The sequence below is a fragment of the Castanea sativa genome, chromosome 8, assembly GCF_040712315.1.
Source record: "Castanea sativa cultivar Marrone di Chiusa Pesio chromosome 8, ASM4071231v1".
In the NCBI taxonomy this organism is placed as follows: Eukaryota; Viridiplantae; Streptophyta; class Magnoliopsida; order Fagales; family Fagaceae; genus Castanea; species Castanea sativa.
This window is the reverse complement of record NC_134020.1, coordinates 31,413,048-31,431,917: the sequence shown is the minus strand read 5'-3', so window position 1 is coordinate 31,431,917 and position 18,870 is coordinate 31,413,048. Positions and strand designations below refer to the sequence as shown.

The following is an 18,870-nucleotide window of genomic DNA, read 5'->3' as shown; positions in this document are numbered from 1 at the left end:
TCGATTGGTTTAAAATCGAGTTATGCCCGATCAAACTTTATAAAAAAAAAAAAAAAATTGCATGGAACTCGAGTTCATGAAGCTTGAGTTCCCTTTAAAACGCCACTATATCACGATCTGAACACAGCTATAGGTTTTGGGCTGATCAAACTTTTTTTAAAAAAATTGCATGGAACTCGAGTTCCATTTAAAACGCCACTCTAGGTGTTCCTGAACGCAGCTATAGGTATGAAACTCGAGCTCCATGAACTCGAGTTCCGTTCAATTTTTTTTTTTAAGTTTAATTGCCACATACTTGATTTTCTACCAATCAAGTTTTTTGATTGAACTCGATTTTAATAAAATCGAGTTTCAAAACAGGGGCACAAACCTAAATAGTTTGGAAACAGGGGCATATTGACAAATATTTTAACTTCATTTTAATTTTAACAAATGATTATAATTTCAAAACTTGGAAAGCCTCAATTTCTAGAGACCATTCATCTTTTCCAAGGCCCAGCTTAAATCTCAACCTATGTACTTCAATAATTATAGCTAGGGCCTTGTTCATGAGCTGAGAACTCATAACTATACCAAAATAAGCTAATTACGTTAAGAATGAAAAAATAGTAATTTAAAATTCGTTGCAATAGTAATTTAAAAGTGGTAAATTATTGAATCAATTGTATATAATTAGTGCAATAACTTATAATTTTTTGTCGCAATAGAGGCCTAAATACCTGACTACATTAAAAAAATAGTTATAATAACTTAGAATGAAGAAATCATTTTAATAACTTGATACAAATTATTTTTATAATGTATTACTCCAAAAATCTTGAAGTGATAGCCTGTTGCAATGAAGATATCATTGCAATAACTTTTATCAATTATTTTGAAATGAAAAACATGAAAGAATAACTTTGAATAAAGATATCATTACAATAGCTTAACTCAAATTATTTTTGTCAAATATTTGCAATCTATTGCAATAAGACAAGACATTTGTCCAGATGCCTGGAAGTTTATAAGGGTATTGTGTATTTTTAGGAGACTCTCTGTTAGGACATATGTGAATCATGTTAAGAATTGGCTAATCTTTTGACAAAACGCACTTTACTTATACTTGGGTAGATCTAGGATGGTTTAAAACTTCAAGAAACATGTTGTTCAAGTCAAGTATTAAAGCCATGAAGACTGGACCAAGAAACAAGTGAAGAAAAGCTGTTCATTAAAGCTAGACAGATTTTCGACAGCTGCCGATAGATAATATATATCGAGGATTAATGAATCTCAACAAATATCTCGACAGCTGTATCTATTTAGAATTATAAAATTTAGATTTTCTGATTTGATTTTCAGTCCATGCTGACATGTATGTGTAGGGTTTCTCTTCTCACAACCCTAGATATATATATAAGGTTTATTTTAAAAGTCGTCACATAAGAGAATACAAGGAGAACACATGCAAAATGTGACTGATACCTTATTCTCTCTGAAAGAAGCTACTGCGTCTTTGCACCTTAGAGTTTTGTAACCAAGTGCTTCTTGATCTTCATTGTTAATGAAGTGAAGAACTTTGCAGCCAACAATCTTCTTCAAGTTGGTGAGTTAGTCACGTACTGACAGTCGTGCATCATTGATTAGTCACGTACTAGGATTCGTGCATCAAAAGGGTGGTGTTCATATATTGAAGAGTTCAAAGGTTCTAAAGCGGTAGAAGGTTTTTGCTGTGTGTTCATCTACAGGGATTGTAGAGTCTAGGGACAAAGGTTTTGTACTAGATCTGAAACTTCTCTTTATTATAGTGGATTGCTTTTCAAGAAGATTTCCCCCAGGTTTTTTACTGTGAAACTAGTTTGTTTTATTGGTTTTCCTAGGTCATCATATCTTATCTTATTTACTTTTCCACTGTGCATGATATTGACATCATATTGGTGTTAGTTTTTTTTAACAAGATTTGTTCATAATAAATATGATTAACAACTTGGATTTAAAACTTGTTAATTATATCAACTGGGATCTAAATTTCCTTACACTCTCTAATATTATGGAGAACCAAGAAACAATACATACTTTCAAGATCTTTAGCTGAAGCTGAATATTAGGAAATGGTAGTCACCACCTATGAAATTTTGTGGTTGTTGACATTACTTGAAGACTTGACTATAATACATCCAAGACCTGTCTCTCTCTATTGTGATAGTCAAGCAGCTCTGCACATAGCTACGAATATTGTGTGTTACAAAATAACTAAACATGGAGATAGACTGCCATCTTGTGAGAGAAAAATACCAGCTAAGTTGATTAAAACCTTTCTGTTAGGTTCTAAAGATTTTGGATTAAATGTTTAGAATTTCAACTTATATGCTTTGGCAAACCGAAAACAAAAACATGTCTAGAATAGGTGTTAAACATTGCTCAAAGTTGTACAGGTCAAGACTCAAGAATGTATAAGCTACAAGAAAAAGAATTATTAATCTGTGAAGCTTGACCAATTGAATTGTGAAGCTCGATCGATTGAAAATCACAAAAAAAAAAAAATTACAAAATTTTAAACAGGCCCAAGCCTGCGAAAACGTTTAGGGTTTCAATCCAACACTCCTACGTATAAAAGCAAAATCCTAGCTACATTTTAAAGACTCTTAGAAGACTTGTGAGTTACTCCTATGAGAACTAAGCGGTTCTGTACCTTCTAATTCCACAAGCATCTACTGGAACAAGATCTACAATAAAGTGCTAGTGGAATCTAGTCATCACAAAGATCAACAAGCTATGATCTGAAACCTTTGAGTGGAATCTCAAACTCACAAGTATGGGTACTTATGTGCTGCAAATCCAAGAAAGAAGTTCATGGATTTGGAACTTGCCTATGGTCGTCTCAATAAGTTACTACTAGAGGTAGCAATAGATTTAAGGTTAAATCTTATTGTGAAAACTTCAATTCTCTATAGTGGATTTGTTTTACCTTAAAGATAGTTATGTTAAATCTTCCCCAAGTTTTTACCTTGAAACTGTTGGTTTCATTGGTTTTCCTAGGTCATCATATCGTTGCATTCTTTATTTTCCGCTGCTGTGCATAATATGATTTGGCCTTGTTTAACCTAGATCTTATAATTAACCTAAGTAATCACTTGGCTAATATTTTAGGTTGAACAATTTGCTTTAAGAGGTCTAAACAAACAAACAAGTGGTATGAAAGCGGGTTAGTTCTTATTTGGGTAGTTTACCTTGAGTTGATCCTTGACCCTTGCTATCATGGAATACAGTCACTCTCTTATGATCCGTTCCCATTTTGATGTGAATAACTATGCTTATCAAAAGGTTAGGATGAAAGCCTTTTTAAAATCTCCAGATGAGAGAGTATGACTCTCTGTTGAGAATGGCTGGGAGAGACCAACCACTCCTGTCACTAAATTGAACATTGCACAACAGGAAGCAACAAGCTTTAATTGCAAGGCTATGAATGATATATTCAATGTTGTTTCTATGGAAGAATTTAAAAGGATCTCTAATGTTAAGGTTGCCCATACTGTCTAGAATATTTTGCAAATTGTTCATGAAGGCACTAAGGCAGTAAAGATTAATAAACTGCAGCAGTTGACCTCTAGGTTTGGAAGCATCAGGATGTCTGATAATGAGACCTTTGATGAGTTCTACGCCAAACTAAATGACATAGTGAACTCTGCTTTTAATCTGGGTGAAGTATATGATCAACCTAAAGTGATTAGGAAGATTCTTAGATCCTTAACTGAGGATTTTAGAGCTAAAGTAATTGTTATAACAGAAAGTAAGGATGTGGAAACCATCTTTATTGATGAACTTGTAAGATCTCTTCACTGCTATTGCTGAAGTAAGTGAGTCTGAAATTGTTGAGGATAACCCTTCTGATGGGAAACTCTCAATGCTGGCTTGCAAGAGGCCTATAACAAGCTTTGCAAGATTGCAATGAAGGATGCCATGAATGTTGACATAGCTTTGAAGAAGATAAACACTCTTGAACAAGAAAAGAAAAATTATGTTGGTTAAACAGTTTGATACTAATGAACTCATAATTTCTGTTAAGGTTGAGAACATGTCTTTGATTAAGAAAGTCAAAAGTTTAGAATCTGAATCATCTATTGCTAGAGGACTTCATAGGACTTCTACTTCTAAACTAGATAATATGTTAAATGTTCAAAAATCTTTATCAGATAAGACAAGGTTAGGGATTGTAGAGAGTGTTTCTACTTCTATTGTTCATCGTCCTAAGTTTGTTCCTGCTACATCTACTTCTACCCCTTAAGTTAAGGTACCTAAGAAAGAAAATCTAGCTACTAGGAGAATTATGGTAGATCTAAGTGAATCAAAACCCAAGAAACCAAATCATCCTGGAAGCAAGAAACAACACAAACTCAATGGTTTTGTCATTTTTGTGGTGGAGCTGGGCATACACGCCCAAATTGTTTTAAGTTGCAAGCTTCAAAACAAACAACCAAACAAAAAGAGCTTGTGCCAAAAGCACAAGATCTTATGGCACTTATTCATGAATTGGTAAAGGTTCTTAACCTTTATGCCAATACAGGAGTTGAGTGTGGATGCAAAAGATTAAGTCTTAGTGAGTCTGTCAGACATGGTCCTTGTGCTAATTTTTTCAATCTTTTGTGACCAAAAGGTTTTTCATTAGGATTTTCTTTTGCATTACATTCATGTATTTCATTCTAGGCTTGTTTATGATGTTTTTAAGTTTAAAAAAATTGTGTGTTACACATCGTCAAGTGTGTAATTAAGGTTGGCCTATGAAATTTACGTTTCATGACTATGTTCCTTTTTGGCTTAGATAAATTATTTTTCTGCACCTTGCTAGTTTGCTTATATTGTGTGAGTTGCTTATGATTTTTAAACACATGCTTTTAATTTTGAAGTCACATTCTTTTGATTGTAAAGACTAAAAAATCCTAGGAGAAATGCATAAATAACCATCTTACCATTGTTACTCGAAGAAATGTATAAATAACCATCTTACCATTGTTACTTGCCAATCATGAACACCTATCTGCAATTCATAAAAGCCATGCTCGGTAACGTGTAACACTTGCACAGTAAGATTAAACAAGCTATTAATTGTGAAAAGAATGTGAAAATTCAAAAGAAAAATAAAAATAAAAGAAAACAAAAAGGCCTCAAAAGAAAAGAAAAAAAATGTTTTTACATGATTGCAAGCATGTTTTCTAGGAGATGTGGGAGTTATATGATGTAACTCTTTAGATGATAGTCACTTTCAAACTTATGTGATTGATAATGTAGAAATTGTGTTTAATTTCTATTTACATATCACCTTTTATGTATCTCATACACTTACTAGTTGCACACACCATAAGCAAATCTTTGTAAAACTCTTAATATGTGATTGTGTGCTAATTTTTGTAGCCATCCAAAATTGTGCTTCTTGAAATAATTAATACTTTTTGGGGTTTAGGGTAAAAGTTGTTGTGATAAAAAATTGATTTGATTAAAGAGAAAGTGTTTTTGAAAACATTTGGAATCATTGACATGCATTTCATATCATCAAAACTGGTTTAAAAGTGCGCCTGCAGAAAATTTCCAAGTTTTCAAAATTTTCTGATTTTTTAGGGTTCGATTGATCGAACTTGTTTTTTGACCAATCGAAAAATCTAGTTTTTAAGGCTAAAACTCTTAGCCTGACTCAATTCTCCTTCGATTCCTTCCAATCGGTTGAACCCGTTTTTAAAATATTTTCAATCCTGGCTTAATTCCTCCCGACTGATCGAAAATTGTTTTTCAAAAAGAAATAAGAGGAATCTGAACCTTGTTCGTCATTCTTTTGTCTTCCTCTTCAACCCCTCTCGATTCCTCCTAGTCAAAAAAAAAATTGTGATTTTCTGAGTCAAAACTTCAAAGGTTTTCCTCCTAAACATCTGGTAAGACTCTTTTACCCTTCCTTTTTTATTATATTACATGCATTCAAGCATTTTCATCAAATTTTTCAAAAAATTTTAACTAAAGAAATTTTGGGGTTTTTGTTGATTCTAGGTGTTTTGATCACTTTTGTTGAATGGGTTTTTGTTCATGCATCATATAAACATATTTCTTCTATTTTAATTTCAAAATTTTCATGATTTATGCAAATTTTCAAAATTAGGATTTATGTGTTCTTGAGGAATTTGGGGATTTTGTTCAATTGGATGAAATTGAGTAAAAATGACTTGTAATATTGTTTAATTGAGTAATTATAACATGTTTTACATCTGATGTGTTGTTCAATTGATCAATATAAGGATTTTTTGAAAATTAGGGTTTCAAAATTGGGGATTTTGCTAAATTTCTAATTTTTTTGGTCAATTTTCAAAATTGAGATAAAATTGAAATGTTTTTGTGCATTAGACCATGCATCATATGTGTCCTTGCATCATGCATCATATAGTTTTTAAAATTTCATGTTATTTTGTTTTAACTCTATTTGATGTAGTATGCCCTTGGTTTTTGTTTTGTTTTGGTTTTTCCTTTTTGTTTAACCCTTAGACATGACTCCTAAGGTTGGTAAAAAGTATAAGACCAAAGCCAATAGGAACATAGCTTCCTCATCCTCTTCTGCTCTTGTTGATAGGGTTAGGTTTCTTATAGCCAAATCTAAGCAAATTTTTAAGACTTTAACAAAATATAGGTCTATTTAGGGGGAAAGACAGTTAGTCCTAGATGAGTTAGATCCTTCCATCCGTAGGAATCTAGTGTCTAGGAACTAGGGTTCTTTATGTGATGTTTCTCATCCCCCTTCTATAGGCTTGATCAGAGAATTCTACTCGAATCTCTCTGTATATTCTGAGGTTACATGTGGTCATTATTTGACTTCTTGGATTAGAGGTAAAGAGTATAAGATAACTAAACATGTAATTTCTGAAGCTCTAGGTGTACCTCTAGTTCATAGACCTACTTTCCTAGACATTGAGTCTCCTTCTATTGATGATATGATGTCTTTGCTTTCTGGTAAATCAGACTCTTGGGGATCTGAACCAAGAATAAACACAAGTGAGTTGACTAAAGCTAACTATTTTTTCTTTAGGATAGCTTGTCATAACATCTTTCCTAGCTCTCACATCCTTTGGAAAAATGTGTTTTTCTGTATGCCTTCATCACAGATGGGTCCATGTGTTTTCCTTCCCTTTTTATTGAGACCATTGTTGAGGTGTATAGAAGTAAATCCAAGGCATATAATTTGTTCTTTCCTGTTTTTATCTATAGGGTTTTACTCTTTTTAGGGTTAGACAGTTTTCCTTCCCTTGAGTTTATACATATTACTGCTCCCTATAGGAGCCACCTTTCTTAGACAGCAACAAGCTCAGATGAAAACTGTTAAACCAAGCATTGAAACTTCAAAGAGACCAAGAGGTGAAGCTTCTACTGCTGCTCCTGCCTCTGGTGATCAGCTTGCTGTAGAGGAGATTCATGTGGATCCTACTGCTAATGATCTTGCTAATCCCATTGTTGCTCCTCCTCTCTCACTTCATGCCATGATGGAGATGTTTTTGACCACTCAGGCAACTCATGGACAACTCATTGATGAACTACTTACTGAAGTTGCTGCCTTGAGAGCAAATTTTACTGAGTATAGGAGTGCATTTCCACCTCTTCCACCCTCTAACCCTTGATGGTTGCCTTTGGCGATGTGTAACAAAAAAGGGGAGTAGGTTTAGGATAGACTTTTGTAGTTGGAGGGAGAGTAGAGAACTTTTGTAGTTAGAGGGAGAGTAGAGAGCTTTTGTATTCAGGGGGAGTAGTTTAGTTACTGATGAGAGATTTTGATTTTGATGTATATTCTTATTCTCATTGATTTTGATGTATTTTCTCTTTTATTATACTTGTTTCACAAACATTTTTGGTTTATTGACTATGATAGTTTATTTGATGTTTATTCATTTGATATTCTATCTATCACTTATGTTTTGTGAATTCAAGTTCAGTTTTTATATTTTGGATTTATACTGTAATTTCCACACGTGTTTATGGTTTGTTTTGAGTATTTCAAGAATCTACAGGTTAATTCTTTCTCATCTATTGTCTATTCTAGAAACTAATAGTTACTAGATTGTGATGGAATTGTATTTGGGCAACAATGTGCAAGTTGGGCTAATTCTTGAGTTGAGCAATTTTTTTTTAAAATGTGTTTTGTCACGGATTTCTAAATGGGGAGATTGTTAGGTTCTAAAGATTTAGTATTAAATGTTTAGAATTTCAACTTGTATGTGTTGGCAAACCAAGAACAAAAACATGTTTAGAATAGGTGTTAAACATTGCTCAAATTTGTACAGGTCATGACTCAAGAATGCACAAACTGCAAGAATAAGAATTATTTTTCTATGAAGCTCAACCGATTGAATTTTGAAGCTCAATCAATCGAAAAACACAAAAAAAGAATTTCTACAGAATTTTAAACAGGCTCAAGCTTGCCAAAATGTTTAGGGTTTCAGTCTAACACTTCTACATATAAAAGGAAAACCCTAACTTCGTTTTGAAGACTCTTGGAAGACTTGTGAGTTACTCCTGTGAAATTTAAGAGGTTCTATACCTTCTAACTCCACAAGCATTTACCGGAACAAGATCTACAATCAAGTGCTGATAAAATCTAGTTGCTGCAAAGATCAATAAGCCGTAATCTGAAACCTTTGAGTGGGATCTGAAAGTCATAAGTGTGGGTGCTTGTGTGCTGCAAATCCAAGAGAGAAGGAGTCCGTGAATTTTGAACTTGCACATGGTCGCGTCAGTAAGTTACTACTAGATGTAGCAATAGATTTAGAGTTAAATCTAATTGTAAAAACTTCAATTCTCTGTAGTAGATTTTTTTTACCTTGAGGATAGCTAAGTCAAATCCTTCCTAGGTTTTTACCTTGAAACTGTTGTTTTATTTTACGTTGTTTCATTGATATGATCTGTCCTTGTTTAACCTAGATCTCATAATTAATCTAGGTAATCACTTGGCTAATATTTTAGGTTGAGCAATCTGCTCTAAGGGGTCTAAACAAACAAACCCTTTCTAGGGGAGTATTAAGAGTTGGTGTAAACACAGGTGTAGTTGATCCAAGTGTAGATGCAAAGTAATACAGATGTAGAGTTGTGAAGACAAGTTTTTACAGAAGTTGCTATCTACCTAAGCTACAAGTAGCTATCATTATTTTAGCTTAATAGCTTAATATATCAAAGTAAACAATAGAAAACATAAATTTAATCATTTGGCTATTATTTTAGCACTTTTTAGGTTAGATATATGGGTTGAAGGTCCAAACCCGTTGTATTATCATAGTCACACCCCAACTCATCATTGGCATGGTATTGTTCTTTTTTGGAGTGCCACATAGACTCGTTAGTCAAGGTTTTATAAGTCCTCATACCAATTAGAGTTCAAGATCTCCAAATAAGGCGCAAGACCTCCCTCTACTTAGACGATGTGGGAATTTGGTCCTCTCTCACCTAACCCCATTTAAAAGTTTTTTGTCCTTTTGAGTTTTCACAATTAAGGCCCAAGCCTAATGTATTATCACATTCCAAATTGTTGTAAGAGTTCTAATGTTAATCCTCATTTTGTACACTTACAATGGGTGCCTACCATCTTTTGGACATACCAAGTGTAACGCCCTAGCCCAATTCAAAAAAAAAAAAAAAAAAAAAAAGAAGAAGAAGGTGGTTAGATTTTTTTTTTTTTTAGACCCACGTGACCCCCCACCTACCCTAACTATTCCCAACCACACATCTTGCAAAATATCTCACTCTCTCCCTCTTGGCCGGCTATGTCACTCTTCTTTCCTCTTTTCTTTTTCATTTCACACAAACACAAACACACACTTCTCTCCTTCTCCCTCACACTCTACCATGGGCACCCACTCCACACCATCATCTCCACCATCATTTTTCCGGCAAGATCACCGTAAAACCTTCTTAGGAACCTCTAAATCTTCACATCTTTTATTTGAGGTAAAGATTTCTAATCTTTTTGGTGGATTTTATATGCTTTTGCTTGAGGTTATTTTTATCTAAGCTTTGGTAATGATACCCATGTGATTTATGAGCTTTGGAAGTGATATTCATGTGTTTATATGTATGGATTTTGTGTTGGTGGAATTATTTGATGAGTGGATTTATAGTTTTTACAATGGTGGTTATCTAAGTGATGAAGATTTTGGGGTTTTGGCTTTTTAATGTGAAATACATGGTGAATATAATTTTTATTGATTATTTAGAGCTAGTTAAATGTTCAACTTGTTTGTCTTGGAAAATATTATGATTTTGGTGCCATGGGTCCCATAAAGATATTATACAAATCTTGTGGGAACTACTTATTAAGTGTGGAGGTTTTGATGTTAAAGATAATACCTTGAAAGAATTATGAGTATAAATTTGAGTCTATGCCATGTATTTTGCATTGATGAGAAACTTTGGAAGTGGAATACATTATTTGTGAGGTTAAATACTAGGCTTGCCTAATTAATTGCTTATTTGAGAATTCCTAATTTGTAGCCAGATACAATTTCAAGCTTTATGCTTATTATGATTGTTTGATATTGTTTAGGTTCTAGATAATCTCCTTTAGAGATTGGAGAATTAGGCTTTTTGCAAGTTGCAAGGTAAGTAGCTTTTTAATAGGAATTTTTGAAAAATAACCATGTTTCATAAACGTTATTTTTGGGTTAAAAACATTTTGGAAAATTATTTGGGGAACTATATCTTTCTAAAAATTATTGTGTTGTAACCTTAATGTATATGACTATTTATGAAAAGTGCATCATGTTTAATATTGCATGAAATGCATGAGTATTTGGCAGGGAAAAGAAAAGCATCTTTGATTAAATTCTTGAGAATGGATTTTATGTATTTATTGCATTATTTGCAAAATTTAAAGATGCTTTGATAATTTGGAGAGTTAATACAAAATCTTCTTGACAAGAAATGAGTTTGAAGGCTTTGAGAAGCTTGCGAATATCTTTGGATATTAAAAGGTTTTGTGAAACTACTTGGAAATGAACTGTGTTTTGAATTTATGTAATCTGTGAGCTCTTTATGTTTTACCCTTGTACTTTGAAGTGTGATTACCCGATGATTACCTAGCTAGATACTAGTCTGTGTGACATTGGTATCTTAGCACCCTTCTTTGTGATGGTTATTGAATTCTGTCTTTGTGATGGCGATGAGTTTTGTCTTGGTAACAGTGTTGAGTTCCATCTTTGTCATGGAAAATTAGTTCCAGATGTGTGTCGACGATGAGTTCCGTCTTTGTGACAGCATTGTCATGTGGCCTTATGTTAGATTTTCTTTGTTTAGAAATGGTGTTTTATTATTGCTCACAGTATATACATTATGTTTTTTCATGTTGAGATATTTTGAGAAATATATACTTATGTAGTTTTACGTTGAGATATTTCAAAAAGCTTTGTGCTATGTTGTTTCAAGCATTCTTGTCATGTCATTACTGATATCAAATTTTCAAAAATCATATGGAAATTCCAAAAATATAACATGTTTTGTAAAATGCCCATTATCATGAAACTTGCATTTTCCCCATCCCTATTAATTATGCTACTTACTGGGCTCTATTTCATCCCATTATTTTACAAACTTTTTAAGAGTAGGCAATGATCATTTTGAAATAGGTTTTTGTGGCTAGCAGTAGTTAGACTAACTACTGATGGAGGCAAGACTTTTGTTATGGTGACCTTTAGATATATATCCTAGCATGGGCTTGACTCATTCTTTTACATCTAATAGTAGTGGTGATGACTTTATTCCCATTAATGGGACAAGCTAGTGGTGTATAATTATATTTATTCAAACCTCCATTCTTTTGTGGTCAATGATCCTTCTAATTATTGTATAGAATTCTGACTTACTTTAAGAGTATATTTAATGAAATTATTATAATTTTTTTTTTATGTTGGTACTTGGTATGGATTATTTGGATTGATTTGTCCTAAAGGAAAATCTACAAGTACCTTTGAAATGTTTTTCTGATGCTTTGGACCTTTTTTGGGTTTGGGGCATGACACCAAGGCATAATGGGCAGCATGACTAATGATTGAGAAACGGACCTTAAAAGGTTGTCACGGTCCAAAAGGGGGTAATGAAGGGCCCTATCTATAGAGGATTAGATTGAGCTTATCTTCTTTTTCTTTTCTTTTTTGGAAAAGATATTGGACTTATCTAATGATGATAATTCATTGGGTAAACCTAGATATATAATGAATATAAATCTTTTGTTCCATTTTTTATGGAACATCAAATCACAATTGCCTTTCTAAAATTTGAAACTTGATGTAATTAAGAAAAATGTTATATCTACAATATTTTCACAACATTTTAATAATAAATCCTAAATGATAAGTTATTACTAACTATTATTAGTAGACAAAAAAGTAAATTTTAGTAATGAGTTCAAATTAACAACTTACCGCTTAGAATGTGTTGTAAAAATTTTGTGAACATAGTTAAAGTACTTCTCGTTGATTAACCATAAGGTTATTTATCTGCAGTTTGCTGGAAGATGCGTACTGGATCTAAAGTATATATGTTGAGGCAAGTTAAGTTGAGAGTATCTAAAATAATTATGCAAAGTTCAAAAACATTGAGACATGAAGAAGACTTCTATTTGACTAATGATCATCCCCCACATAGTAAGTCATCCAAATAACTGGATGTCTCCGATCTAGAGAGATTCAGCCAAGTTCTACTCCGGGAACTGGCGACTGAACCCGTGAACTAAGCGTCGCGATCCTTTTTGTCCTATCAATGTGCGAGGCTCGATGCTAAGTTCATGGGGATCTCCCACCTTACTATTTTAAAATTTAATCAAGTAGTAATGGAAAAAGATAATGTGTTTGATTATGCATGGCAACTACTCATTAATTTAAATTCATAGTGTATGTTAATGAAGTATCTAAGATTGATTTTACCATGAGTGACCTTCTACTTAAACCAATAAAATGGTGGTTCGTACGATGCACACGACCTATATAAATATAAAGTCATTGTTTCTATTTGATAATTTTACTTATAAAATGTAAATCGAAAAATGGAAGTATCTGATCTACAAAACTAAAACCAAGTAGGCTTGTGGTCCAAAAGATTAAAAAAATTGAGAGGGGGGTGGAGTTTGAGAAAGGGATGTGCAAGTATTGTCTAATGTATAATGTGGGAGAGAGAAGAGGGAATCCATGTGAGGACTGAGTTATACGAAATATGTACAGGAAGATTTGCCAGCTTGCTCTCATTTATTTTATGTAGCTTGGAGATGTCGCTATTTGACAACTTTGGATTTATGCTAATAAGATAAACTACCCAATTCGTAATACAAGGGGGGTTGGAGGTTGGAACTCTTGCCCTCCATCAAACCTAAGCACCTCTCTCTCTCTCTCTCTCTCATATGTTTCACCGAATAAAAATCATCTATCCACTTTGAGTGTTTTATATTATTCTCCACCAATTACACCATGAATATTGCAAGTCCATATTCCCTTCGACAAAAAATATATATAAAGAAAAAATAAATTTTTCCACCAATTAGCTAGCTTATTTCCTTCAAATGATCAAATAAATAGTTAATTCAATTGATAGTCACTTAATCCTCAGTTGTGTCAATTATCCTTTTTTATTTTTGTCTTTACTATTTATTAAGATTAATAGACTGCCATAAATAGAAACAACAAAGTTATTTTGTTGTGAGTGCATGGATTTCAGTTAATTTAATTGGTAAAATTTATCGTTGTTGAATACAAAAATTAGACTTAAATCTTACCTATATAAAAAGGAAATTCGTCATCATGGGATGAATATCAAAAAGTCAAATCATATGGTAAAATAAATCAAAGGTTGTCCAGCTGTGAAGATGCAGGAGGTTGCAGCTATTAATGTTGATTTTCTTTCAAAAGTTGTTGGCTTAACTTAACTTCCACAGTTATATAAAAAGAATAGGCATAATTCTCACAATCATTAGCCTTAAGATATAATAATTTATTGTGTATTCTATTTATTTTAGAAATGCCTGCCCTATATTCTCTCTAATTGTTTTCTAACAAAATGGGTTATAATTAAGCTTCAGCATTTGACCCCATTACTCATATTTCTAATTTCTCCAATAGCAATAGTACTTCTGGACCCACCATCACCGTTAATGGCATGTCACTTCGTCAACTAGCTTGGACAAGTTATTGATATTTTATGAAAAATCAACGAACTGCTCTTAAACTCTTTTATTGAATATTGGCTTATTAGTTGGACAATTAAATTAGGTTTAAAGTCAAAGGAATAATAACTTAATTGTTAGGCTAACACTCTTGTCAATCATTGAAATGGAACTGACCATAAATCATGTTTACAATATTAACCAACGAAATTAGAGGAGCAATTAAGGTTTCGTTTTTGACAAATCATGAATGGAATCATTTCATGTCATTGTCGTTTTCTACAGGAATAAGGATATATATTTATTCATTCAGCAAAAGAAAAAAAAAAGATATATATTTATTCTTTAGAATAAATGCATCATTGTAATTCTTAACCAAAAATACGTAAATTGTAATTCAACCCACTTCTTTTTTTGAAATATTATACATAATTTCATATGCCAGCTATAAAACGGGGTGAAAGACTAGCCTAAATCAATTTGTAATAGTAACATGAAAACATAGAAAAGACTAGGAGACAGAAGTATAAAATCACATGGGACAGAACTAGTGACTTTTATTACAACCATTCTGTGCTTAACGCCTTCTTATCAATGATTATTGATCAAGCACAACACAAACTTTTTGCTTAAACTTTATTTCAGGACCCAAAGGTTTTAATCACAATGAGGCAAAGAAGAAAGAAATTAACACAAACCATCTCACAGATACAACAAAACAAATATAAATTCAACTCAATTTGGGCTAATATATTAAGAGTCCCCCCAATTATTTTCTTCTCATGCTCAAGGAAATAAATTTGTAGGAAGAGAAGAAAAAAAAAAGAAACATATTTACTTACAACTTTTGGAGGGTGTGTAAAATACAATTTCATTTTTTAGTACAAAGATTTCTCTCTCCATCATAATTTTTTTTTCTCGCGAAGCAAACGGATTCATGACCTCATGAATTGTGGAATCCCGATCTGCCACTATTATACACAGACCGAAACACACACAAAAAAGGCAAAGAAAGTAATTAAAACTTATCCACAAAAACCAATAAACCCACGTACATTAATCAAAACCGACCCCATTGCTTGATTGAACCCACTTTGGTTATCGCTGGAAAAAAAAAAAAAAAAAGAAGAATTTTTAGTGTTAAAGACTATACTAGTCTTCTGAGATGCTCTCAAGATGAGGTCTCCAAACTCCAACTCTGCCATTTCTACGATCTCTACCTGAGGATTTCTTTTCTGATATGACATTCTCTAGGTAACGATCACAGTCTTCTGAGACATCATTGTTGGTTTGACACTTTTTGCTCTTCTTGGAGGACTTGTTGCCACTCTTTTTCTTTTCTGGAAAAGAAGATGAAGGGATCAAGAAGTAAATGCTTCCTCTCTTGAGCTCAGACTCTGGTGAGAGTATTAAGATTTTGCGTACAACGCCTTGAGAGCATGGTTTGCTTAGGACATGATTTGGGTTTGCCTTAAGGATCTCACCAGCCGTGATTGGACCTGTAAGCTCTTCTACGTAGCCATTCAAATGGACTATACGGATCAAGTCAAGAGCTCCACAAGGAAGAACACAAGCCAAGCAACACCTTAGACTGTTACCCATGACTATGGATTAATTTCCTGTGTGTGTGAGAGAGAGAGAAACTGATCGAATTTGGGAAAACTCTTTGTGATTGTGAGTTGTGACTCTCTTTTTCTTCTTTCTTGGTATGATGAAAATGAAATATGAATGTGACCAAAGGCTGGACAATGTGTTATATATATATATATATATATAGGAACAACCGTACTCATACGAACACAAAGTAGAGTGTAGTATATGATTATAATGGATTGCAAAATGACCAAAGTATCCTATGAGTGATTTTCAAAATATTGGATTTGGTCTAAATATGATGCCCTTCCTTCTAAGTGTAATCTAATTAACTTAAGCCGCCTCGTAATGCTATATGACTGCAATTGTAAATAATCTTTAAGACTAGTGGGGTTTATTTTATAATTTAATTTTACTTCAAATATATTATTATATAAATAAAAATGAAATTTCCCACATGACATGCATGGAAGCTTATAGTCTATAGAGGCGGACTATATTGTATACTTTTTGACACATTTCTAGGAAAGGAGTTATTTATGTCACATTTTTGTTATGGTATCTCAATTCATATTACATGTTAATTCACATGACATGCATGGCAGCTTCTAGTCTATATATAGAGGCGGACTTCCTTCTTTACTTGTTGACACATTTCTAGGGAAGGAGTTATTTATGTCACATTTTCGTTATGGTGTCTCAATTCATATTATATGCATGTTAATACTACAAGATAATTTACCCAAAAAATAATAATAATACGAGATAGGGTAATAAATTGCTAGCACTAGTCGAATCTTGAAGAGGTAGCCTAGCTTGTAGCCTTATTATTAATTAGTGATTATTGTAGCCTTATTATTTTCATATTATGATATATGGAGAAGGTTTGGGAACTTTCAAGATGTTTATAAAAAAACAACCCTAAAAACTTTCAAGATGGGGTTAGGGACTTAGGAGTGCTTATCGTACTTTATTTACCAGTTTTATTTTATTCCTCGATTTCTTATTTCAAGTAATCAACCGAGAGTTATTTTTTTAACAAACAAAAACAACACACCATTTCCTATACACCGACACCTTGATTTATTATAATATGCATCCAAGTGTTGCCAATGAAACTGAATTGTAAGTATTAAACAAGTATCACAAACTTGTAGTGAAGAAAGAAAGTGTCACAAACGGACAATTGAACTCGGGCCATTTTCACCAAAACGTAAAATGAACTCGAGCCTGTTGCACTGAAATTAAATAATACTAGTAACAAACAAAAGAATACTAGGGTAAATCTATTCTTTTAATATTCAATATCATCGGTATTGGCAATATCTTAAGTTGACAATAAACTATTTGTAAATGGTAGAATGAAACTGCTACTGTAAGAAATTGGAGAAGGACCCATATTGAAACCTTAGTTAATAAAAAATATATTACAAAGAATAGAAAAACCACAACAAGGACAAAGTTTGACAACAAATTTAATTGTAACCTAAGGTCATAATTCTATTCAATATTTTTTTTTTATTGGATGAGAATTTTAATAAATCCACCATTAAATTACATATTCTTCTTATGTCCTTTGTGTTTATAAAGCTTTCGGAAGATTAAAGATCAATAGTATGTCATCAATCAAATGTTTAGATTTCAAGTTTTTGTACTCTAAAATTATGCATAAAAATGAAGCTTATGGATTGAATAGTAAATAACATTCGATTGACATAAAATTTGACATATGTGTTAAGAACATAAAAAAGATGCAATCCAAACAGTTAAATTTTTAAAGTATGTAGTCATATTAATTTTATTAATAGGAGTCGTAGTCATATTAACGAAATTTGTAACCAAATTTTGTTTTCACATAAAAATGTAGGCTAATAATAACAAGTCTTTTTTTCTTTTCCTCTCTACTAAATAACAAAATCACATGGAAAAATACATAATTATTCAATATCTCAAGAGTACAACTTTTTTTTTCTCTATACTAAATAACAACCACGCGTGGAAATAAGTAACCATTCAATATTCAAAACTCAAAAATATAAGTAATTATTCAGTTTTCAAAACTCTAAAGTACAACGATATGATATATTTCTAATTCTCACATATTCTATGTCACTAATTAAATTCATGATACGATCCTACCATAATAATGCCATTACCTGATCATGCTAAAAGTTTTTTAATTCAATTAGTTCCTTTTAGTGTGCGTTTGGCAAAAATTATTTTTGCCAACTTATTTTACTATTTAGCTTATTTTTACTACTGAAGGCTCGGATTTGTGTGAAACACAAGAGCTTGTTTAGACCCCCAAATAAAAAATTACAGCTAGATTGCTTTTACTCTAACTTAAGCTAAGTGCGGAATAAGAGTAAATGAGCACAAACAATCGAAACAACTACCCTAAGCCATATTCATGCAATATCAACAATAAAAGATAAGCTTAAAGAGTAAGAAAGAAATATGCAAACACAAGATAACATGGCGATGTGTTATCAAAAAGGAAACCGACGAATTCGGCAAAAAACCTCTCCGCCACCCTCTAAGCGGTAAATCTAGAGAATAAGTTGGAGTATACGAATAACAAAAGACCCTCCAAGCCTAGTCTACTTAATGTACTTGAGCCCTCCAAGCTCTTGCTACCAACTGGCTTCTCAGAACCTTATCTTCTCTAGCTTTCCTAGATCCCGCAATTCAGCCCGATTGCATCCGTCAAATGAATGGCTCCTTCCAATACTTCCCAACAACACCAAAACCTCACTTTACACTTAGATTGTGTGTGGTAAGTGTTTAGGCTATCAACCTCTCCAGGATTTGGATATGGAGAGGTAAGAGCAGAGGAAAACCACAAGGAAATGTGTAAATGATTGTGGGTATAACAATCTCTAACTCTCAAGTTTATTTTCTAGGGTTTTCTCTCTAAAAAGCACTCCTTACAATATGTGGGTAATGAGGGTATATATAGTGTGGATAAATACTTGGTAAAGAAAACATGACAAAATAGCCAAACACAATATTTCGCGAGTATTTTGTAAAAAGGTCTTACTTGCGAGACACTCGCAAAAACTCCAGGCTATCATGACTCTTCGCATTCCAGTCATGTGCTCTACACTTGGCTACTTCGCGAGATAGCCTCTCGTGAA

At 32.8% G+C, this 18,870-nt stretch overlaps 1 protein-coding gene across 1 annotated transcript; it reads right to left on the bottom strand.

Moving 5' to 3' along the window:
• Positions 1 to 15,165: 15,165 nt before the first annotated feature.
• Positions 15,166 to 15,856, bottom strand: LOC142608366 (uncharacterized). The gene has a single exon (XM_075780127.1). The coding sequence runs from the start codon at positions 15,740 to 15,742 to the stop codon at positions 15,293 to 15,295; it is 450 nt and encodes a 149-aa protein (XP_075636242.1). The 5' UTR covers positions 15,743 to 15,856; the 3' UTR covers positions 15,166 to 15,292.
• Positions 15,857 to 18,870: the final 3,014 nt, after the last annotated feature.